The sequence below is a fragment of the Arachis hypogaea genome, chromosome 9, assembly GCF_003086295.3.
Source record: "Arachis hypogaea cultivar Tifrunner chromosome 9, arahy.Tifrunner.gnm2.J5K5, whole genome shotgun sequence".
NCBI lineage: Eukaryota > Viridiplantae > Streptophyta > Magnoliopsida > Fabales > Fabaceae > Arachis > Arachis hypogaea.
In genome coordinates this window covers 100698933-100716247 of record NC_092044.1, presented here as the reverse complement: position 1 = coordinate 100716247, position 17315 = coordinate 100698933, and the positions used below count along the sequence as shown (strand labels likewise).

The 17315-nt window shown below is 29.8% G+C and overlaps 1 protein-coding gene and 1 long non-coding RNA gene across 5 annotated transcripts; one reads left to right on the top strand and one right to left on the bottom strand.

Annotated features, from left to right (window-relative positions):
• Positions 1-2282: 2282 nt before the first annotated feature.
• On the bottom strand, positions 2283-16301 carry LOC112711323 (uncharacterized). Of its 4 annotated transcripts, none has more exons than XR_011865975.1 (24): positions 15847-16206; positions 8608-8825; positions 8078-8183; positions 7884-7985; positions 7714-7773; positions 7527-7605; positions 7270-7417; positions 6884-7007; positions 6598-6778; positions 6233-6261; positions 5882-6030; positions 5534-5636; positions 5335-5430; positions 4852-4907; positions 4646-4769; positions 4304-4366; positions 4127-4186; positions 3876-4037; positions 3619-3692; positions 3431-3537; positions 3192-3328; positions 3012-3092; positions 2769-2874; positions 2283-2626 (listed from the first exon to the last, which is right to left on the bottom strand). XR_011865975.1 is itself a non-coding variant. In XM_025763956.3 (24 exons), exons 1-24 carry the CDS (start codon positions 16018-16020, stop codon positions 2555-2557), a joined length of 2598 nt encoding a protein of 865 aa, XP_025619741.1. In that variant the 5' UTR covers positions 16021-16301; the 3' UTR covers positions 2283-2554. The 4 variants fall into 4 exon arrangements, 3 of the variants coding, with proteins under 3 accessions (XP_025619741.1, XP_072059407.1, XP_072059408.1); XM_025763956.3 differs by having other exon boundaries at positions 3431-3524; positions 15847-16301; XM_072203306.1 differs by having other exon boundaries at positions 3431-3524; positions 6884-6960; positions 15847-16298.
• LOC140175348 (uncharacterized) lies at positions 10081-10774 on the top strand. The gene is made up of 2 exons (XR_011865976.1): positions 10081-10276; positions 10371-10774. It is a non-coding gene; the product is annotated as an uncharacterized lncRNA (long non-coding RNA).
• Positions 16302-17315: the final 1014 nt, after the last annotated feature.

Sequence of the window (17315 nt, the reverse complement as noted above, 5' to 3'; positions counted from 1 at the left end):
ATTACTTACTATGAAGCTCACTAGGTAATGGACTTTAAAATAATTTATAAAATATAATTCATTCAATACGCACAAAGTTATTATACTTATTTTAGACATATCCTTAATAATTCGTTTAACACCCTAAATTAAATATTACTGAGCATTATAACATTTTTGAAACAACTTTTTAAACTAAATTTTATAAAAAAATCAACTGTTGTGCAAGTGCATAAAATGATAAAATACATATTCAAAAGACCCCTCACAAATTATCACTCAAGTCATTTGGCAACACTTTATTCTGCTTCTCTATAGTTAATTAATTATGGTGAATAATTTGATGAAATAAAATTGAGAATATGTAATTAGAAAAAATATTAAATTCGTTTAAGCTTCATTATAATTCTTCTTAATATATTTTGATTCACATGAGCGCTTAATAGCTGCTGGATAAAGAATAATGTAATGGGAAATTTCTAGAGAATGAAATAAAATAGTATATGTCATTTTGTGGTACTTGAATTGAAATAATTTAAAAAGAAAAGAAAACAGTAAAAGCATATAGTATTATCGAAGAAATAATGAAGCACAACTCAAACACGAGTTAAGAAAGCAGATAGAAATACAAAAAAAATCAAAAATTAAATTGGTAGGGTTTGTAGGGTTTATAGGCCATCCCTATTTTGATTTTTGTTGGAACGGCTTAATTAGGGTTGGACTTACAATATGATTTTGTAATTTTTGGGACTGTGGACTAAAATTATTTTAGAGGGTTGAGGGCTAGCCTAAGGTTTGGGCTAAATTGACACTTCTAGCTGCGACAAATTATTAGTCTGAGTCGAGAATGATCAGAGTCGAAGCTAGAGCAATTTAAAATTGACAGCATGATATAGAATGTGGAATTTTGTTGGTGCCAGAAATAGATTTATTGATGAGGATGCGTGGCTCCAGATTGTGTCCATCTGAAGAATTAGTTGAAATTAATAATAGATGGTGTAAGAACATCGAAGTCGAAGATTTTTAACACATGAAAAACAGGTCGAAAAGTAGTTACTATTTTTTCTTGAACGTTAGTTAAGACTTTTGTTTACTCCTCAAGCTCAGCTGAGAACATGGATGCAAATTTCGAGGAGTAAGCTGATGAAGAAAAAAAGTGGGACTTGGAGACTAAAGGATGACAAACTTAGATGTCAAGATTCTTCATGGTCAAAGTAAAGTTGTGGCTTGAGAAAAAGGTAGGAGCTAGATCATGGGAAGAGAAAAATACTCTGCAAGTCTATCCTCATGGTCTATAAATAGAAGTTCAGAAGAAATAAGGGACTTCAATCTAAACACTTCACCATCACACAAAATTCTGCAAAAATCAAACTTATACCGATGTTAAAGAGAATCATAGAGTGCAAGTGTATGTAAGTGCCTGGAGTTGACCTTTTATTCATTTTTTTTCTTTTATTTCCTTTGTTCTTTCTTTTTCTGTTAATTTATTTTATCTTCACTTTTCTTTGAGCATTTCTTTTCCTTTTTTCAAGTAATTTAATTTCTTATTTTGATTTCACTTTCTTATCTATTTAAAGCTTTCATTTATTTTACGTACTTCCTTTTATTGCAATTTTTTATATTATTTGCCAGAGTTTAATATCATTGAACATTTTATATATTTTTCGACACAAACACTAAGTAATTTTTGGGTCGAGCCCATTCTTTTTCAAAAGAATCATATTTGCTCCCTGAACTGAAATCTTGATGCAAGTTTGATTCAACACCCTATCGAAGTTACCAAAAATAAAGTGAAACAATCTTCTACTATAGCTCTTCAAGTTTCAACTCCTTCTCTTCAAAGATTTTACAGAAATGATTCCAGATTTATCAAATTTCCACACCAAATTATCCTCTTTCCCTCTTCGCAATCCAACCTTCTCTAGGATTTTTAAAAGCTCTATATAGCTTTCTTCCTCCCACACCTTTAATGACCTCCAACAATGAATACTCCAAGTCCACACACCACAATCACATATTAGAGAGACTCTCTGTTTGCTGCCAGTGTCTATTGGATTAGATTCAATACAGTGATATTTCTCTAAATTTGCTATCCAATTTTATTCTTGTCTAAATTTTATCAGATATTATCCAATAGACGTGACTTCCAATCAAATTGAAAAATTTGGATCATTATCTGATCGACAGTTTGAGCGGGTAAAGTTAAGATGCTTTTACATTTTAGTAATTTTTCAAAACGACAAATATTGAGTATAGAAACTTAGAAAGGGGCAATGCTACTGCTATTTCCAAGGCATATAAAGTACTGCAATAATATTTTCTTTTGATATTTATGTGATTCCAATACAATGAACACCATATAAAATCATCACATGCTTATTTTTTGGTGGTAACTAATTCGAAATGCAAAACAAAACATATTCCTTATTCTTTTAAATAAAGAAAAAAAAATCACCAATCTTCTCCTCGCTAAAGTACTAAACAATGTACAATTAAGGAATAAATAAGAATTTTGGGATTGAATAAAGAAGACAAACATGGCACCAACGTGCAAATAATGTGTCGTGGCTTATTCTCAACATGCCGAGGGCCAGCTTCTATATGGATCCTTAAGTGCAGTGGTGTTGCCAGGCCGCGAGAAAACCATCTACATGCATGGTTCCATTACATAAACGAAAACCGATTAATTTTACTCGACTCAACTCTAAGAACATATTATTAGATTATTATCTTAATATAAAATGCATTAAGTTTATCTTAATTGGTGTATCATAGAATTGTTCAAGTACCTGATAATTCTCTAGTGTCCGCGACTTAAAACCTGCACTACAATAATCAAAATAGTACTCCCATGTCCTGATGAACTTTTCATCAAATTTGAGGTCCAAGATTTCACTAATAAGACAAACAGAATTTTCAAATATTGTTAGTGTAAGTAGTAACAAAAGAAAATTCAAGAGTTAACTAGTACTGCAAGTAGTAAGTTCAATTTAAAAAACAGTAAATATGTTACAATGAAATTAATGACATACTTCTGCTTTTTCATGAAGTTTCTTCTCCACCGCCTTAACGTTTGGTGGTAATGAATTCCAATGTTCTCAGTGTGCTCCACACTGCATTCAAGAATTTTCATTTCATGGTTAAGAAAGAGAAGAATGAATGGATTCTCTCATGGTCATTTAACTTAGCAGTAACATGCATATGAATTGTACCATAGTCTCGATGCAGCCGCCATGGCTGATGTTATCCTACTTAGGCAGGGCAAGCATCCCCCTGGAAAAATATATTCCTTTATGAAATCGGAACTGCGTCGATACTCGTCGTAACGCTCGTCTGGGATTGATATGAACTGATAAATAAGATAACCATCTTCAATAGTTAGCACCGATTTAAACTCCAAATTTTTGTAGCAGTAGTAGCATGTATTTACATCATTTCATGAAAGATATACCTGAAGAACTAGAAGTCCATCGTCTGCTAGTACTGATTCGCAACAGCCGAAGAACTCTTCCATGTATTCATGACCAACTGCTTCTATCATTTCACTGAAATATCCTTCTGCAAGTTATGCTACATGTTGGAAATACTGCTATTGTAGGTAGTTCTACTTTTGCATAATTAAAATGAAAAATAGCTTACCAAGATATAATCCTATCATATTTGAATGTCTTTGGTAGTTGGCGATAATCGCACAGAAGAAATTTGATATGGTCCTGAAAATCATGCATTCATCACAATTAGCATGATACTCTTAAAATAATCTCAATTACTAAAATGAAGAGATTTAATATCTATCATGAACATGTTTCAATTGGCCCATACATTAAGTTTAGCATGTTTTTGCATCATAATTTATGTTAAGAAAATCGATGAAATCACACTAGCTTGTCATATACCTGAAGTCCAGCATCTCTAACTCTTTCTTTTGCAAGTTTCAATTGCTCCTTAGATAAAGTGATACCAGTGTATTTGCAACCGGTTCGTTTGACGACTTCAATAGCTAAACTTCCCCATCCGCACCCAATCTCAAGAATTTCATGTTTCCTACCTATTCTAGCCTTCATTTATTTAAAGAAAATTGAATACATTAGGCCCTTCACAAGCTAGCAACTAAAATATTGATGAAATAGCATTCAAAGGTACTTACTTTTTCAATGAGAAGAGAGATTTTTCTCATTTGTGCATCTTTCAAGTCTTCATCTTCATTCTATCAAATATTTTAATAAGAGAGGGAAAATGTGAACAATAGCTTCCTTAGAAATTGAGGAAGAAATATCTTTGAAAAGTAAATTGGAATCGAGCATCAAAATGTCGTAACGCTTGCCTTGAACACTGCACTTGAATATGTCATTGTTTCGTCCAAGAATAACGCAAAGAGCTCATTGCTCTACAAATAAACCAATGATTGATTGTAAGTAAATGATATAGAAGATCCAAAAACAAGCTTGATTGTATCTAACATAAACTGCAACTTATTATGCATTGACTTCTTTTCTATTCTAGTTACAAAAAGTTGAAAGAAAGATCTAAAACATAGAAAGATATAACCTCCTAGATGCTCATGCATGTAGCAAGTCTTATGAAAATTTTAGAGATGGATACATTTAGCGAAATATACATCTATGATTTCTAAGTGTGCATTATTTGTTCAATGAAAAACTTATACCAGATCATAGTGTCTAGAAATGTTGCGGCGCGCCTGTGTGAGAGTATTTTGCCTTGAGTAATGCTCAATGAAGAACTTCGCAGATGCTAAACTAGCTGTAAGAAAAATTGGTGTCCACCAACCCCTGAAGACAAAAAATGAGGAAAAGTTTGAAAAAGCATAATTACAACAATATCAGTACTTCAAACAAATCATAACCAACTTACCTATTCTTCTTCAATTTTGAATTTGAAACATTAGAATCCCTGCTTGCTATGAGAATCTGTAGAAAACACAAAAGATACATGGAATTAAACATTAGAGTCTGAATTAGACAGTTGTAATTAGATCCTAATAGCATCTGCAATAGTGTGTTTTTTAGAGTATCACTTTTGATACTTTCAAAAAGTGAATTGATTTAGAATTAAAATCTACATTGGAGTTGATTTATGAAATGAAATTAGTATCACTTTAGAGATATGATATCATCCTGATGAAGAATCAATAGAATTTAGCCAGTCGTATAATTATGTTGATGGAATAATTTTATATTTAAAATTCTAATTGAACTAATACTAAACATTGGGAAATAAATTTCACTTTTAATTTCAAATTACTATTTATGACATGGTCCTAGAAATGTTCTTGTAGAACCCAAAATAAAATGAAATTAGAATTAGCATTGGAGATGCTCTAATGATTATGCTTACCAGAAAAAGATTCAAAAGACCTTCATTTTTATCAACAAAAGAAAAGTCTCCATTAATATATGCATCTGCAAGGCCTAAATCAGCTTGGGTCATAACCTAATAACCACAAAAAACTATGTTAATTATTTTATTTGCTCGCCAACAACTAGAATGAAATCAATCAATAACTTCAATTTATGCATAAGTCAAAAGCAAATACCTTCCAATAAAATTGAGGACTATGGATTCTCATAACACACTTCAGAGAGCACTTTATATCAGTTCCCTCGAAGGTAAACATTGTTCCTCCTTCCTCCAATAAACTATAAACTCCCCAAGACAAAATACATAAGTTATTCAATAAGCTTTTACATGTCTAATTCAATAGATAGAACATGGAATAGATGGAATATTTTGGATTTAGTTACTGCCAAGAATTGAAATAAAATTGAATCAAATATCATCTAGAGAGCATAATGTTGATTGAACATGATACTACCAACTTGAGAGTGTAAAAGGCCCATATTATATGAAACAAATGTCTACCCATTGCTAAAAGTGAACTCACATTAAACAACCGGTAGTAACATAGGAGCTTAGGAATCTTGTCACAAAAAGGCGCGCTCCAAGTTCCTTCCAAGAAGGCACCATGTGTTTTGGGTTGGTTTGGAGGGAGCAACATCTTCCAAGAATGCCATGTGCAGCAGTCATGCCAGCCTGAAAATTTTTGTTTTATAGATCATTTCTTACAACTCAACATTTGAGAAGAAAATAGGTTCATCAAAAGAAATTTGCAATTTATGTTAGCCATCACTGTAGTATATATAGAAAGAAGCATTAAGCCTTAGATGTCTCAAATACAAGAAAATATTACTTTTATATTTTTCATTTTCATCATAATAAAATTTACTTTAACTACCTTCAATCCATCTTCATGAAATCCATAACCTGAAAACCACAAATATATGCATATATCATATGTATATTTGAAGTATATCAAAGTGCCCGGACATAGTAAAGGTTATTATATAAACAAAAAATGATTAGATAGCTAAGCATAAGTTATGTCATCAATCAAAAATTTTCCTGCAGTATTTGTGTATGCATATTCTTTAATGTTTGATATATATACATATCAGATCTTTACTTAAAAGTTGATTTTTCATATAGAAGCTTATAAACCAAAACTTGTTTTTCCCATCATTTTGAAAGATCTCAAACACTACTAGTGTTTAACACCAAATTGAATGGCAAAAACTAGAGCTGAAAGCTAGGGCCTCAAACCTTGGTAGGCGCCGCAAAACCAAATTCTTCTTTTTCCTTGAATATTTTCAAGTTCTTGTGAAGCCCTGAATGCAGCAACTGATGGAACTGGATGTCCAGTTGACCACTTAAGCAAGGTATTTTCCGGTGTATGATCTGGATTTAGAGTTACAAGAAAAGGTAATCTTGTTTCTCCAAGATTCTGCAAATAGAAATACAAGATCGATTATCAAGTTTTATTCATAGTTCACTTTTCTTCTAGTAGATTTCAATTATGTACAAATGCATTATAGAAATTTTTGCTAACCTGAAGAATGTTGAGCCAGTATGTCACACAAACTCTGTTATTGTTACATCCAAGAAAATTCCATGCACTCCATGCTACTGGGTTTCGAGGCATTAAATTTTTGTCACGATGAAGAAAAATGTCACTGCCAATAGAGATCAAACAATAATTGTGCATTTGGACTTATTTGAAGATAGAAAATAAAAGATCTTTGATTTTTTTAGCTCTTAGTTGCTTAGTTTATTCATTTGACATACATGGACACATGAATTTTCAAATCCCTAAGCAAAAAGTTTCTAGTCCCGAGGGAAAAAGTCATCTTCCGTTGATGAATTTGTTTAATTCAAATTTAAAAATGTAACTACGACAAGCTGTGTTGTCATATTCCATGTTAGAAGAAATTTTACCTGTACACGTATTGAAAAGCACCGAGAATTCTTCGCTCATCATATGTCGCTGCGTCTCCTAATAATCTCAGTGTATCTGGAGCATGCGTCGCCATTATGCAGCCGTCATATGTTTCTTTAGAACCATCTTTGTACTGCAGAACACATCCTGCAATAAAATTTCTAGGCTTCTTACTTGAACAACATCAATTATTTGATTTAAAAAAAAAAGTGCATGCCAAAAATCAAAGTAACAAAGGAATGGTCTAATCACTCACCTCCTTCTGTTGTTGAAACCAATTCCACCTCACAGTTAGTAATTATTTGACCACCTTTACTCACAATCTCGTCTTGGACCTAATTTTCATAACATGTAATCAATGTCAAACATTTTATTCATAGCATAAGCTGAATAACATTGGTTCAAATTTTTAAAAGTACTACAAACTCAATCATAAATGGCACCTTCTTAACATAGCTTTGTGAACGCCATCTAACAGTTAGCCATTGCGGCCTTCCAAAGAGCTGTGGAGGAAGGGCCAAGTGAATTAAGAAGCATTGGATATAGTAAGTATATCATTTTCATCATTATGCAAAATGTGACAAAAATGGAAGCAATTTAATTTCCTTAATACCTGAAGTAGATAGTGATTGCGACAAAAAGAGAGAACTGAGAAAGCAGAAAAACTCATAACTCCTTCAGAAGAGCATGACCATATAGAACCGCATATTGGAATCTACATTCATTCATTCCATATAATAACAAATCACTAACCACAGAAATATTTATAAAAATAAAAAGCGTCTAATAAAATGCAAATAAACTCACAAGATATGCTTTCACAAATAATTTAGAGTAACCCCTTGACTTTATGAATTGTTCCAAAGTCTCATTGCGGTCCATATCAAGATTGTTGTCAAGCATATCAAGATAGCTGCATATTTAATTGAAAAATGAGACAATAAACTCAATTTGTCATGATATAATCACTCATGAACGGGCAAATAGCATTATGCTTCTAAATTTTCTTTAATTACAGACTCCACCCTCTCTATTTAGTATATTTTTCTTATTATATTTAAAAAACATATATTTAATATATTGAAAATCACCCAATAATTTAGCAAGTTAGTCTTTAAAGTTTCTGAATCCTTTGATGGTGACAGAGAAAGCTTAATAAATAAGGTAACAAACAACCTTGCAATTTTTGGATATATCTCACATTTCATTGACAATCAAACACAAACAAATAATGGAGTCATTAGCAATAACTATGCATTAACTATGTTCATATAGTACTATTTTGAAGCAAGCATTAAGCAAATAAAAAGTGTAGGCATAGATAAAGAACTACTTGCCTTATAACATCATCTTTGAATTTGATAATTTCTCTAACCATTTGCCAGAAATAAGGGTTGATCACATTCTTTTTCTGTGCAAACAAGCTGGGCAAACCATTCCTGCTACCCCATTCGCAGCCGCGGCCGCTATCAAGGCTGACGGCAAATGACATGTCAGATAATTCCATGTCAACTTCAAGACTCTCAAAGAACTCCATCATGTTAGGATAAGTTACCTGTTCAATCATTCATGTTATATTCAAGGTATTAGTTTCATAAAAAGAAAAATAAAAGATAATAATTCTTTAACTTTTTAACTTGAAGACACACAAGTCTCTAATTAATTGAAAATAAAAAAATATGCCTCATTTTTTAGAATGTGAGACATTTAAGTTTTTTCATCGAAAACATATAAGGACAAATAGGTTCCTCGTAGGGACTGAAATGTCTCACGGTTTAAAAGTCGAGGAACATTTTTTATTATTTTCAATTAGTCGATGACTTATATGTCTTTCAGATTATTGATCAGAGACATATTTGTCATTTTCTCTAAAAACAATTGGTGTTTTAATAGCAAAATTAGTGATTTGCTCTGTTCTTAGCATATGTCACATAAGTATAGTAGATACTGATATTATTTATCATGGTTAATTATCTTTTAAATTATAAAAAAATTTATTTATTTGAAATAATATATAAACTCACTATACTAATGTAGCAGATAATCAATTTAACAAAATAAATAACTAACTTTATTCTCGAATCACCTAGAAATTCCTAGCAGCGTCAAGTTACAAAAGTACAAAACTGCATTTAGAAACTAACATTTTCAAAATCAGGAATATTTTTCAACTGCTTGCTCCCCTGCATATAGTACTGCTAGTTTACAACTTTTTATCATAGCATATTATATATCTTGTGTGTTTGTATAAATATTGGCATCTCTGGTGGGATGGCAAAATAATTTGATCGAGGATAGATACTTATAACTAAAAGTGAAAAGAAGAATGATGAAATTTTTTTAAGATAAACCAACTATTATTTCTGTTTTATTATTTATTGTGGTTTTCATAAGAAATGACTTTGTAAATTTCTTACCAATATCCAATATGAAAGGTGAAAAGTCAAAATCGCACTTGATTTTTTAAAACACAAACAAAAATACTTTTCACTTTTGATAACAACAAAATATCTTTAAACTATTATAAAACATAACAAAAATAACTAAAAATAATATTTTTTAGAGTAAAATAGTCATTTTGACACTTGAAAAATTCTGTTTTTGTCAAAATAGACCCCAATTTATTTTTTACAAAATGAATCCCAAAAAATATGTATCATTTGACAAAATGGCCTCAACGTTAACTATTCGATATTAACGGAGATGTCTAAGTGGCACGTTAAAGGCTTACCTAAACGGTTAGAGTGATATATGTGGGGTCGATTCACATTTTAACAATTTAACCTGAAGAAAATCCTAAGTCTCAAACTGAGTAGGTGGTGGAGCAAAAATGGAAAAAAAAATCTTTATTGACAAATAACAACGTTTTATCTGCGAGAACAACTATGAGGGCTGAAGAAGGGAAAAACCATTTGATGAAACCTACTTTTGCCACTAAGAGGTGGTGATGCTAAAATTGAATACTCGGGTCAATCCTGGACGTTGGTTTTTTCGTTGTCTTTCTTGGTAGGTATGTCGTTTTGAATGAAACCTATTGAAATAAAGCTTGTGATTCTTCTTATTTATTGAATCTTTTCCCTTTCTCTTCCTATTTTAATAGAAATTGAGAATGGGATGTGGCCATGTGGTATTTTGTTTGAATTGATGAAGAGGAAGAAGAGATTAAAAAAAATTAAACTGAATGTTAAAAGGAGCAAAAAAATGAAAAGTTTGGACAATGGGAGAATTATAAGGCAACAGCTATGAGGTCATTTGTGATTGAAGGGTACATGAGGAGGATAGAAACTTTGTTGTTGGTGCTTGTAATTGGGGTAGCTATAGTTATATTTATGAACATGTTCTCATTATTTAGGTAGTGAAAGTTTTGTTGTATGATAGTAAAAATTAGTAATAGAGAATGCTACTTTTAGGTGTAGTGAATGTTGAAATTGTATCCAAAATGAATATGTATTTCTTGAACATGTGCTAAATACAACAATGACGATTTCTTGTCAGATGAGATTTTTACTGTGAATGAATGGAAGTCAACTGAAATGTGAAAGAGTGAAATAGGGATTTAAGTTTAATAATTTTCCATCTAAAACGGAATAATATTGTAATTTCATATCTAATCCTTCAGCTAAGCACTTAATTGTCACTTAGACATCTTCATTAATATCCAGAGTGAAAAATTAACGTCAAAGTTATTTTGTTAAACGGTGTCTATTTTTTAGGGTTTATTTTGTTAAAAACAAATGTTGGGTTCATTTTCATAAAAACAGAATTTTTCAGATGGTAAAATGCTATTTATTTTAGTTTTTATAAGTTGCAGACAAATTTTATATTTAACAAATCATTTGTGCATTTGGTCACAAAAATTCGTAAGAATATTTAGATAATTATTACAAAGTACATAAAAAAGTTATATAAAAATTTGATTTCTAAATATTTTTTCATTTATTTGGTCATTAACATAAATAAATCGCAAAAAAATCTATTTAGAGTAAAATCACAAAACTTTAAAGATAAAAATATTTTATTTTTTTTTCATGCTTGCGAAAACACTATATTAAAATTAAGTATTTAAAATATTTTTTGAGAACATATATTTAATGTTAAATTTTTTTTATATTTAAAATTTTTTAAAAATATTTTTGTGTTAATAAACAGATTGTGCTGACAAAAAAAAAAACAGATTGTGCAGATTCTATAACACTTATTCCGTACATTATCTCCTTCGTAACGTTTATGAAAATTTTATTAAATACACTTCTTTTATAATAAAATTAAAATTTGTACTAACATGCGTCAAGTATTATTCAAGGTTATTATGTATAAAACTTTAAAATTAATTTTTTTAATAAAGATAATATATTATAATACTATTTTTTAAAAAAATTTAAATTAATAAAAAAATAATATAAATAATTATATCTTTACATATTATAAATATATTAAAATTTTTAATTAGTTGATTTTTTCATAAATTTTTTATTAAACGCTTTAACTGATATTTTGAAACTTTCTATTAGTGAAATTTTTTTTCTTTCAATTTATAGTCATATGTATATAAAAAATAAAATATTAAATTAATTATTACTATAGAATATATGATAAAATATAAAATATATATTAAAAATAAATTAAATAATATATTTATACATAAATATATAATAGTTAATATAATAATTAATTTTTTTAAATTTCTTCAAAGGGGTAAAATATTTTTTTTTTTTGTTCACGATATTTTTTGACCCAACAAGTTAAGTGTTTGTTGCTGCTAGCCAATGTTGTTACATTTATAAAGTAGAATTTGAACTTTTGATCGTTACTTTAACAAATGAATGAGTTTACTATCGGTTAAATTACACAGTTGGTCTCTATATTTTTAGTAAAATTGCAAATTAGTCCCTACACTTTAAAAGTTTGTAATTAGGTCTCTAAAAAGAATTAAAATTTGTAATTTAGTTCCCGCCGTTTAAAAAATGTTTGATTTAACAGAATATTCTCAGAATATTCTTTATTTTGAACATGTGAGCTGCACATGTCATAATAGGGATCAATTTACAACTTTAGTAAAGTATAGGGATCAACTGTGTAATTTAACCATTTGAAAATGACCAAAAATTTCATAGACTATCTGAATCCACCCCGCCCCTCCCCAACTCTCTCACTCTCACTTTCTCACTTTCCAAAATGGCACCCCAACCCCAACGCTCTCTGTCTCTCACCTCGGCTCACCATCGTCGTGCCTGTTGCCTCCGTCACCGCGCCGGATCAACTAATAAATTGAGTTGCTATTTTTATGTTGATTTGTTGCTATTTTTTTTCTTAGACATTGAATTGTTCACTTTGAGCATGCTTGGGATTGGAATTGTTCTCTTCCATTTATCGGTGTTCAGTATTGAAATTTGATGTACCAGAATCACTACCCACATATGTAATGAATCTATTCTTTAGCAAGCGCACCAAATATCGTCAAGTAATAACGCACAATGGAGTGGGATTGTATCCACAGAGATTTGATTGATTGAGCAGTTTTGGTTAATGAGCTAATTAGTTAAGCTAACCAAAGTGGAATTGAATGCTGTAAATTAAATTGCAGAATTATAAATGGCTCAAAAGTAAAAGAAAGCTATAAAGTGCAGAAAAGTAAATAGTAAGAATGTAAAGAATAGAAACGTAAATGACTGAATTGTAAATGGGAATAGGGAATAGCAGAATGTAAATAAAGCTATAAAGAATGTGGAAGATAAGAATAAAAGGAACGCCCAGTTTCTTAAGTGGCACGCCTCTTGTGTTGACATCCCTGGTGTGCCACGCCTTCGAACCCAAGTAGAACGCCCAGGGTCTTCTTTACACAATGGTTAGCCTGGCGTGCCACGCCTTCGAACCCAAGTGGCACGCCCAGGCCTTCTCTTCTTGCTCCTCTTCCCTGGGCACTTGAACTAGCGTGGCACGCCTTGGTGTTCAAGTGGCACTTGAATTGGCGTGGCACATTTGTGTTCTTTTTATGGTCTTTTTAGATAAGATAAAGGGGTAGATGATGCAGGTCATCAGGATTGGAAGAGAAGAAAAAGTTGTCGTATGAGAGAGGCGAGATGAAGGAAGGAGGCGAGACCTAACTCGTGAGCACAAATGCGGTGGATCCGGCATAGCGATGGTGAACCGAGGTGAGAGATAGAGAGCGATGGGGTTGGGGTGTCGTTTTAGAAAGTGAGAAAGTGAGAGTGAGAGAGTTGGGGAGGGACGGGGTAGGTTCAGATAGCTTAGGAAGTTTTTGGTCACTTCAAATGGTAAAATTACACGGTTGGTCCCCATACTTTCACTAAAATTACAATTAGTTCCTATTGTCAAACATATGCAGTTCACATGTTCTAAATAGAGAATATTCTAAGAATATTCTGTTAAATTAAACATTTTTTGAACGGCGGAAATTAAATTGTAAATTTTAATTCTCTTTAGAAACCTAATTACAAAATTTTAAAGTATAAGAACTAATTTATAATTTTACTAAAAGTATAGAGATTAACTGTATAATTTAATTTTTATTATTCGACCAACCTAAATTAATTGAGAAGAAAATGATCTACTGTGAAAGGTTATTCCCACCGAGTGGTGTGCCCATGAAAGAGAGGCGGCCCCCCAAATAAGGAAAGGAGGAATGACCATTGGACTGCACCACATCACCAGGACCACATCTGACACCCACCATGCTTTGGTCCACGGATTGTTCCCAATGGTTCGAAACTTGATTTCCCCCCTTTTCTTTCAAGATTTTATTAGCAGTTATCAATTCATTGAACAAAAAACAGAAACACAAATGTTATTTTTGTAGATTTTTTTTGTATTTTTTCCTCTTTAGTTTTCTGAATTAAATTAATTAAAAATATTTATAAGAAGAATGCTCAAACTACCAAAACAGTATTGAATGTTCATATTGGACAAAAATTAAATAACTTTTATTAAGAGATACGAACGATAAATAAATTTTTAAATAAATTAAAAATAAAGATTATTATATTTAATAAATGACTTCTTCAGTTAATTAAAACTTTTTGTGTAAATATTTAGATAATTATTTAAAAAATGTATAAAAAATTAAAATAAAATTTAATCTATAGGTTTTTTTTATAAAAAACATTTTCGTCATTCAAAAGTATAAATAAATAATATTCACTTTAAATAAAATCATCAAATTTAGAAAACAAAATTGTCTCAATTTTTTAATAATATTTACAAAAAATCACATTCAAATATAATTTTTTATTTTTTAGATATATATTTAATATTTAATTATTTATGTCATGTTCATAAATATTTTTAAGATTTATTTATTATTTACAATTTTTATCAGTAATATAAATTTTTTATACAATTTTGATAATTCATCCGACAAAAAATAGACATTAGTGACGTGTATATGTTTATATGCGGCTAAAAATGACCCAACACAAACTAATTAAACACTACAAACACTAACTAGGTTTTATTCCACTTATCGCAATCAAAGCATCATCAAAGGAAAATTCTTCTATTTTGACAAGTCAATTCCGATCCGATGTTCTACTATTACGTGTCCATACATGCACTCATCAATATTTTTATGGTACTGAACTAATAACAAAAGAAATTAATTTTCACCTTTTTAAAAAAATTGATAAAATATCATTATTTAATTGGAGAAAGTAGAAACACATATGTAGTATCTACGAAACTAATATAATTACATGCATGTTGAATTTGTTATCAATCAGATTCATTATATACTAAAATCAACTATTAAAATTAATTATTAATAACTGATTTTAATAATAAAATTTTTATTTGTTATCAATAGCATTAATGCATTTTTTCCATCCTCACTTTGTCATTTAGTCAGCGAAATAATGAATAGCGTAAGATTAAGAATAATGATAACGACTTACCATGCTCATCATCAGTGTGTACTAGGTAATATTTTATATGAAAAATTTAAAAATATTATTTATATACTAAAATTAACTATTAAAATTATTTACTAATATATTTATATTTAAATATATTATAATTTAATTTTTTAATATATATTTTATATTTTAATATATATTTTATACTAATGTATATATTTTAACATAGTTGAAAAAAATTTAGGTAATTAATACTATACTTTGTTTTTTACACTAAAAATATTAGTCTCTTAGCATTTTTTTTAATATAACCAGAAAAAGAAAATATTTGTTTCTTTTAATTTTCCTTCTTTTACAAAAAAGAAAAATCCTTCTAGTTTAAGGCTATTTAATTTGCCTGTCTCCCTTAGTACTGTTTTAGATAATGCGGCCAAGATTTTGAAACCAAGAACAATTTTTGCAGAATTCAATCTCTCCAAATAAGTAGTAGAAAGCAACCAACCAACCAACCAATAGCAGAAGAGGAGTGGCAACAATTAAAACCAAAATTGAAGGCAACGAAATAGGAGTAGTTAACAACAAACCAAATAATTCAAAGTATTCCTACAAGAATGTTTCAGCCTTTCAGCATTCATAATATGCAAATCGAAACATACCAAACAATGTGAAAAACAATGCAATGAAAAAATTGAGTCAAGTAATTCTTACCCGGTTAAAGACCATGAATCCAAGGTCTAAATCAATACCATCAACATTCACAGTTTTGGCATGGCCTCCCAAATAATCTTCTTTCTCGTAAAGTGCCACTTTCACTCCCTCCTTAGCCAATACATACGCTGAAACCAATCCACTTATTCCACCACCCACCACTGCCACTCTCATCTTCTTCTTTTTTCTTTTTTCTTTTCCCCTTAATACTACTATTCAGTTATATAAATTGCTCGCACTGAAATTTATATATGTAGGCGCACACACTATCCCTATTTGTGAGGTGAGTTCTAGCCTACACCTGACCAATTGAGGCAGTTGGAACGCCTTGTACTTTTTGCACTGTTGTCAATCCAACCTTGAAACACGTGGTGTGTGCTCAGTATTAAGGGAGTGGCATGTGGTGGATATTTTGACCGGCTAACAGTTTTATAAGGTGTTATCAATATTGTATTTTTGTGTCTGGCTTTTGGGGGAATATATATAAGAAAAATATTAGATAATTATTAAAATTTATTAATTTTTATTATTAATTAGTTATTAATATTTAAAAATTTGGAATCAAATATATTATCGAATTATTAGATTAAAAAATTTGAGTTAATAGTTAAATGATAATAAAAAATAATAAATGTTAATAGTTACTAACATTTTTTATATATAATATATTATATAAATTTAATTTTGATGTATTTATAATGTAAAATATTTTATATAATTATGTAATTATATTTTATTTTATGACCATTAACATGGTTAATATAAAAGATAATTATTTTAATTAATATAATATTATATAATTAAATAAATATATGTATAAAATTATTTTATTTAGATAATATATTAAAATTAAATTTATATTATATATGCCAAATGTATAAATATATTTTTGTTCACGTGGCCTATTTAATTGGATTCGCTGATGTTCAATTATTTTCTTTAATCCCACATACAGCCTCTTAAAAGAAATTCAATGCTATAGATTTATATGATGAATTGTGGATAAAAAATAATTTATAAGAGAAGTAAAACTTTGATATTTTTTTTATGAAATGAATTGAATTTTTATTCAACCGATCTGTGTTTTACAAAATTAAAAAAAGGGTTTGTATTGAGCTTTTAAATAAATTAAATAAACCCAGGTTGTTATTTTTGAATTGTGAAAATTTAATTATAAGAGGGTCTTTTTTAGTGTTGTTTGAGAGAGAGAGACTTTTGATAATTAAAAAAAATATAAGTATTGTTTTGGTCCCTAACATTAAGATTTTTTTTTTGTATTAAAATTGTCTTTTTAAATAAAATTTTTAATTTAATTCCTAAACTACCCCTATTTTAATAAATAAAATAAAATTTTAAAATAAAATAAATATAAAATAAAAAAAAACGAAAGAAAGGGATCAGAGAAGCGGGGTGGGTGGGGATTGGGGAGAGAAAGAAAGAAAGGGGGAGGGGGGCCGAGAAAGGGGGTG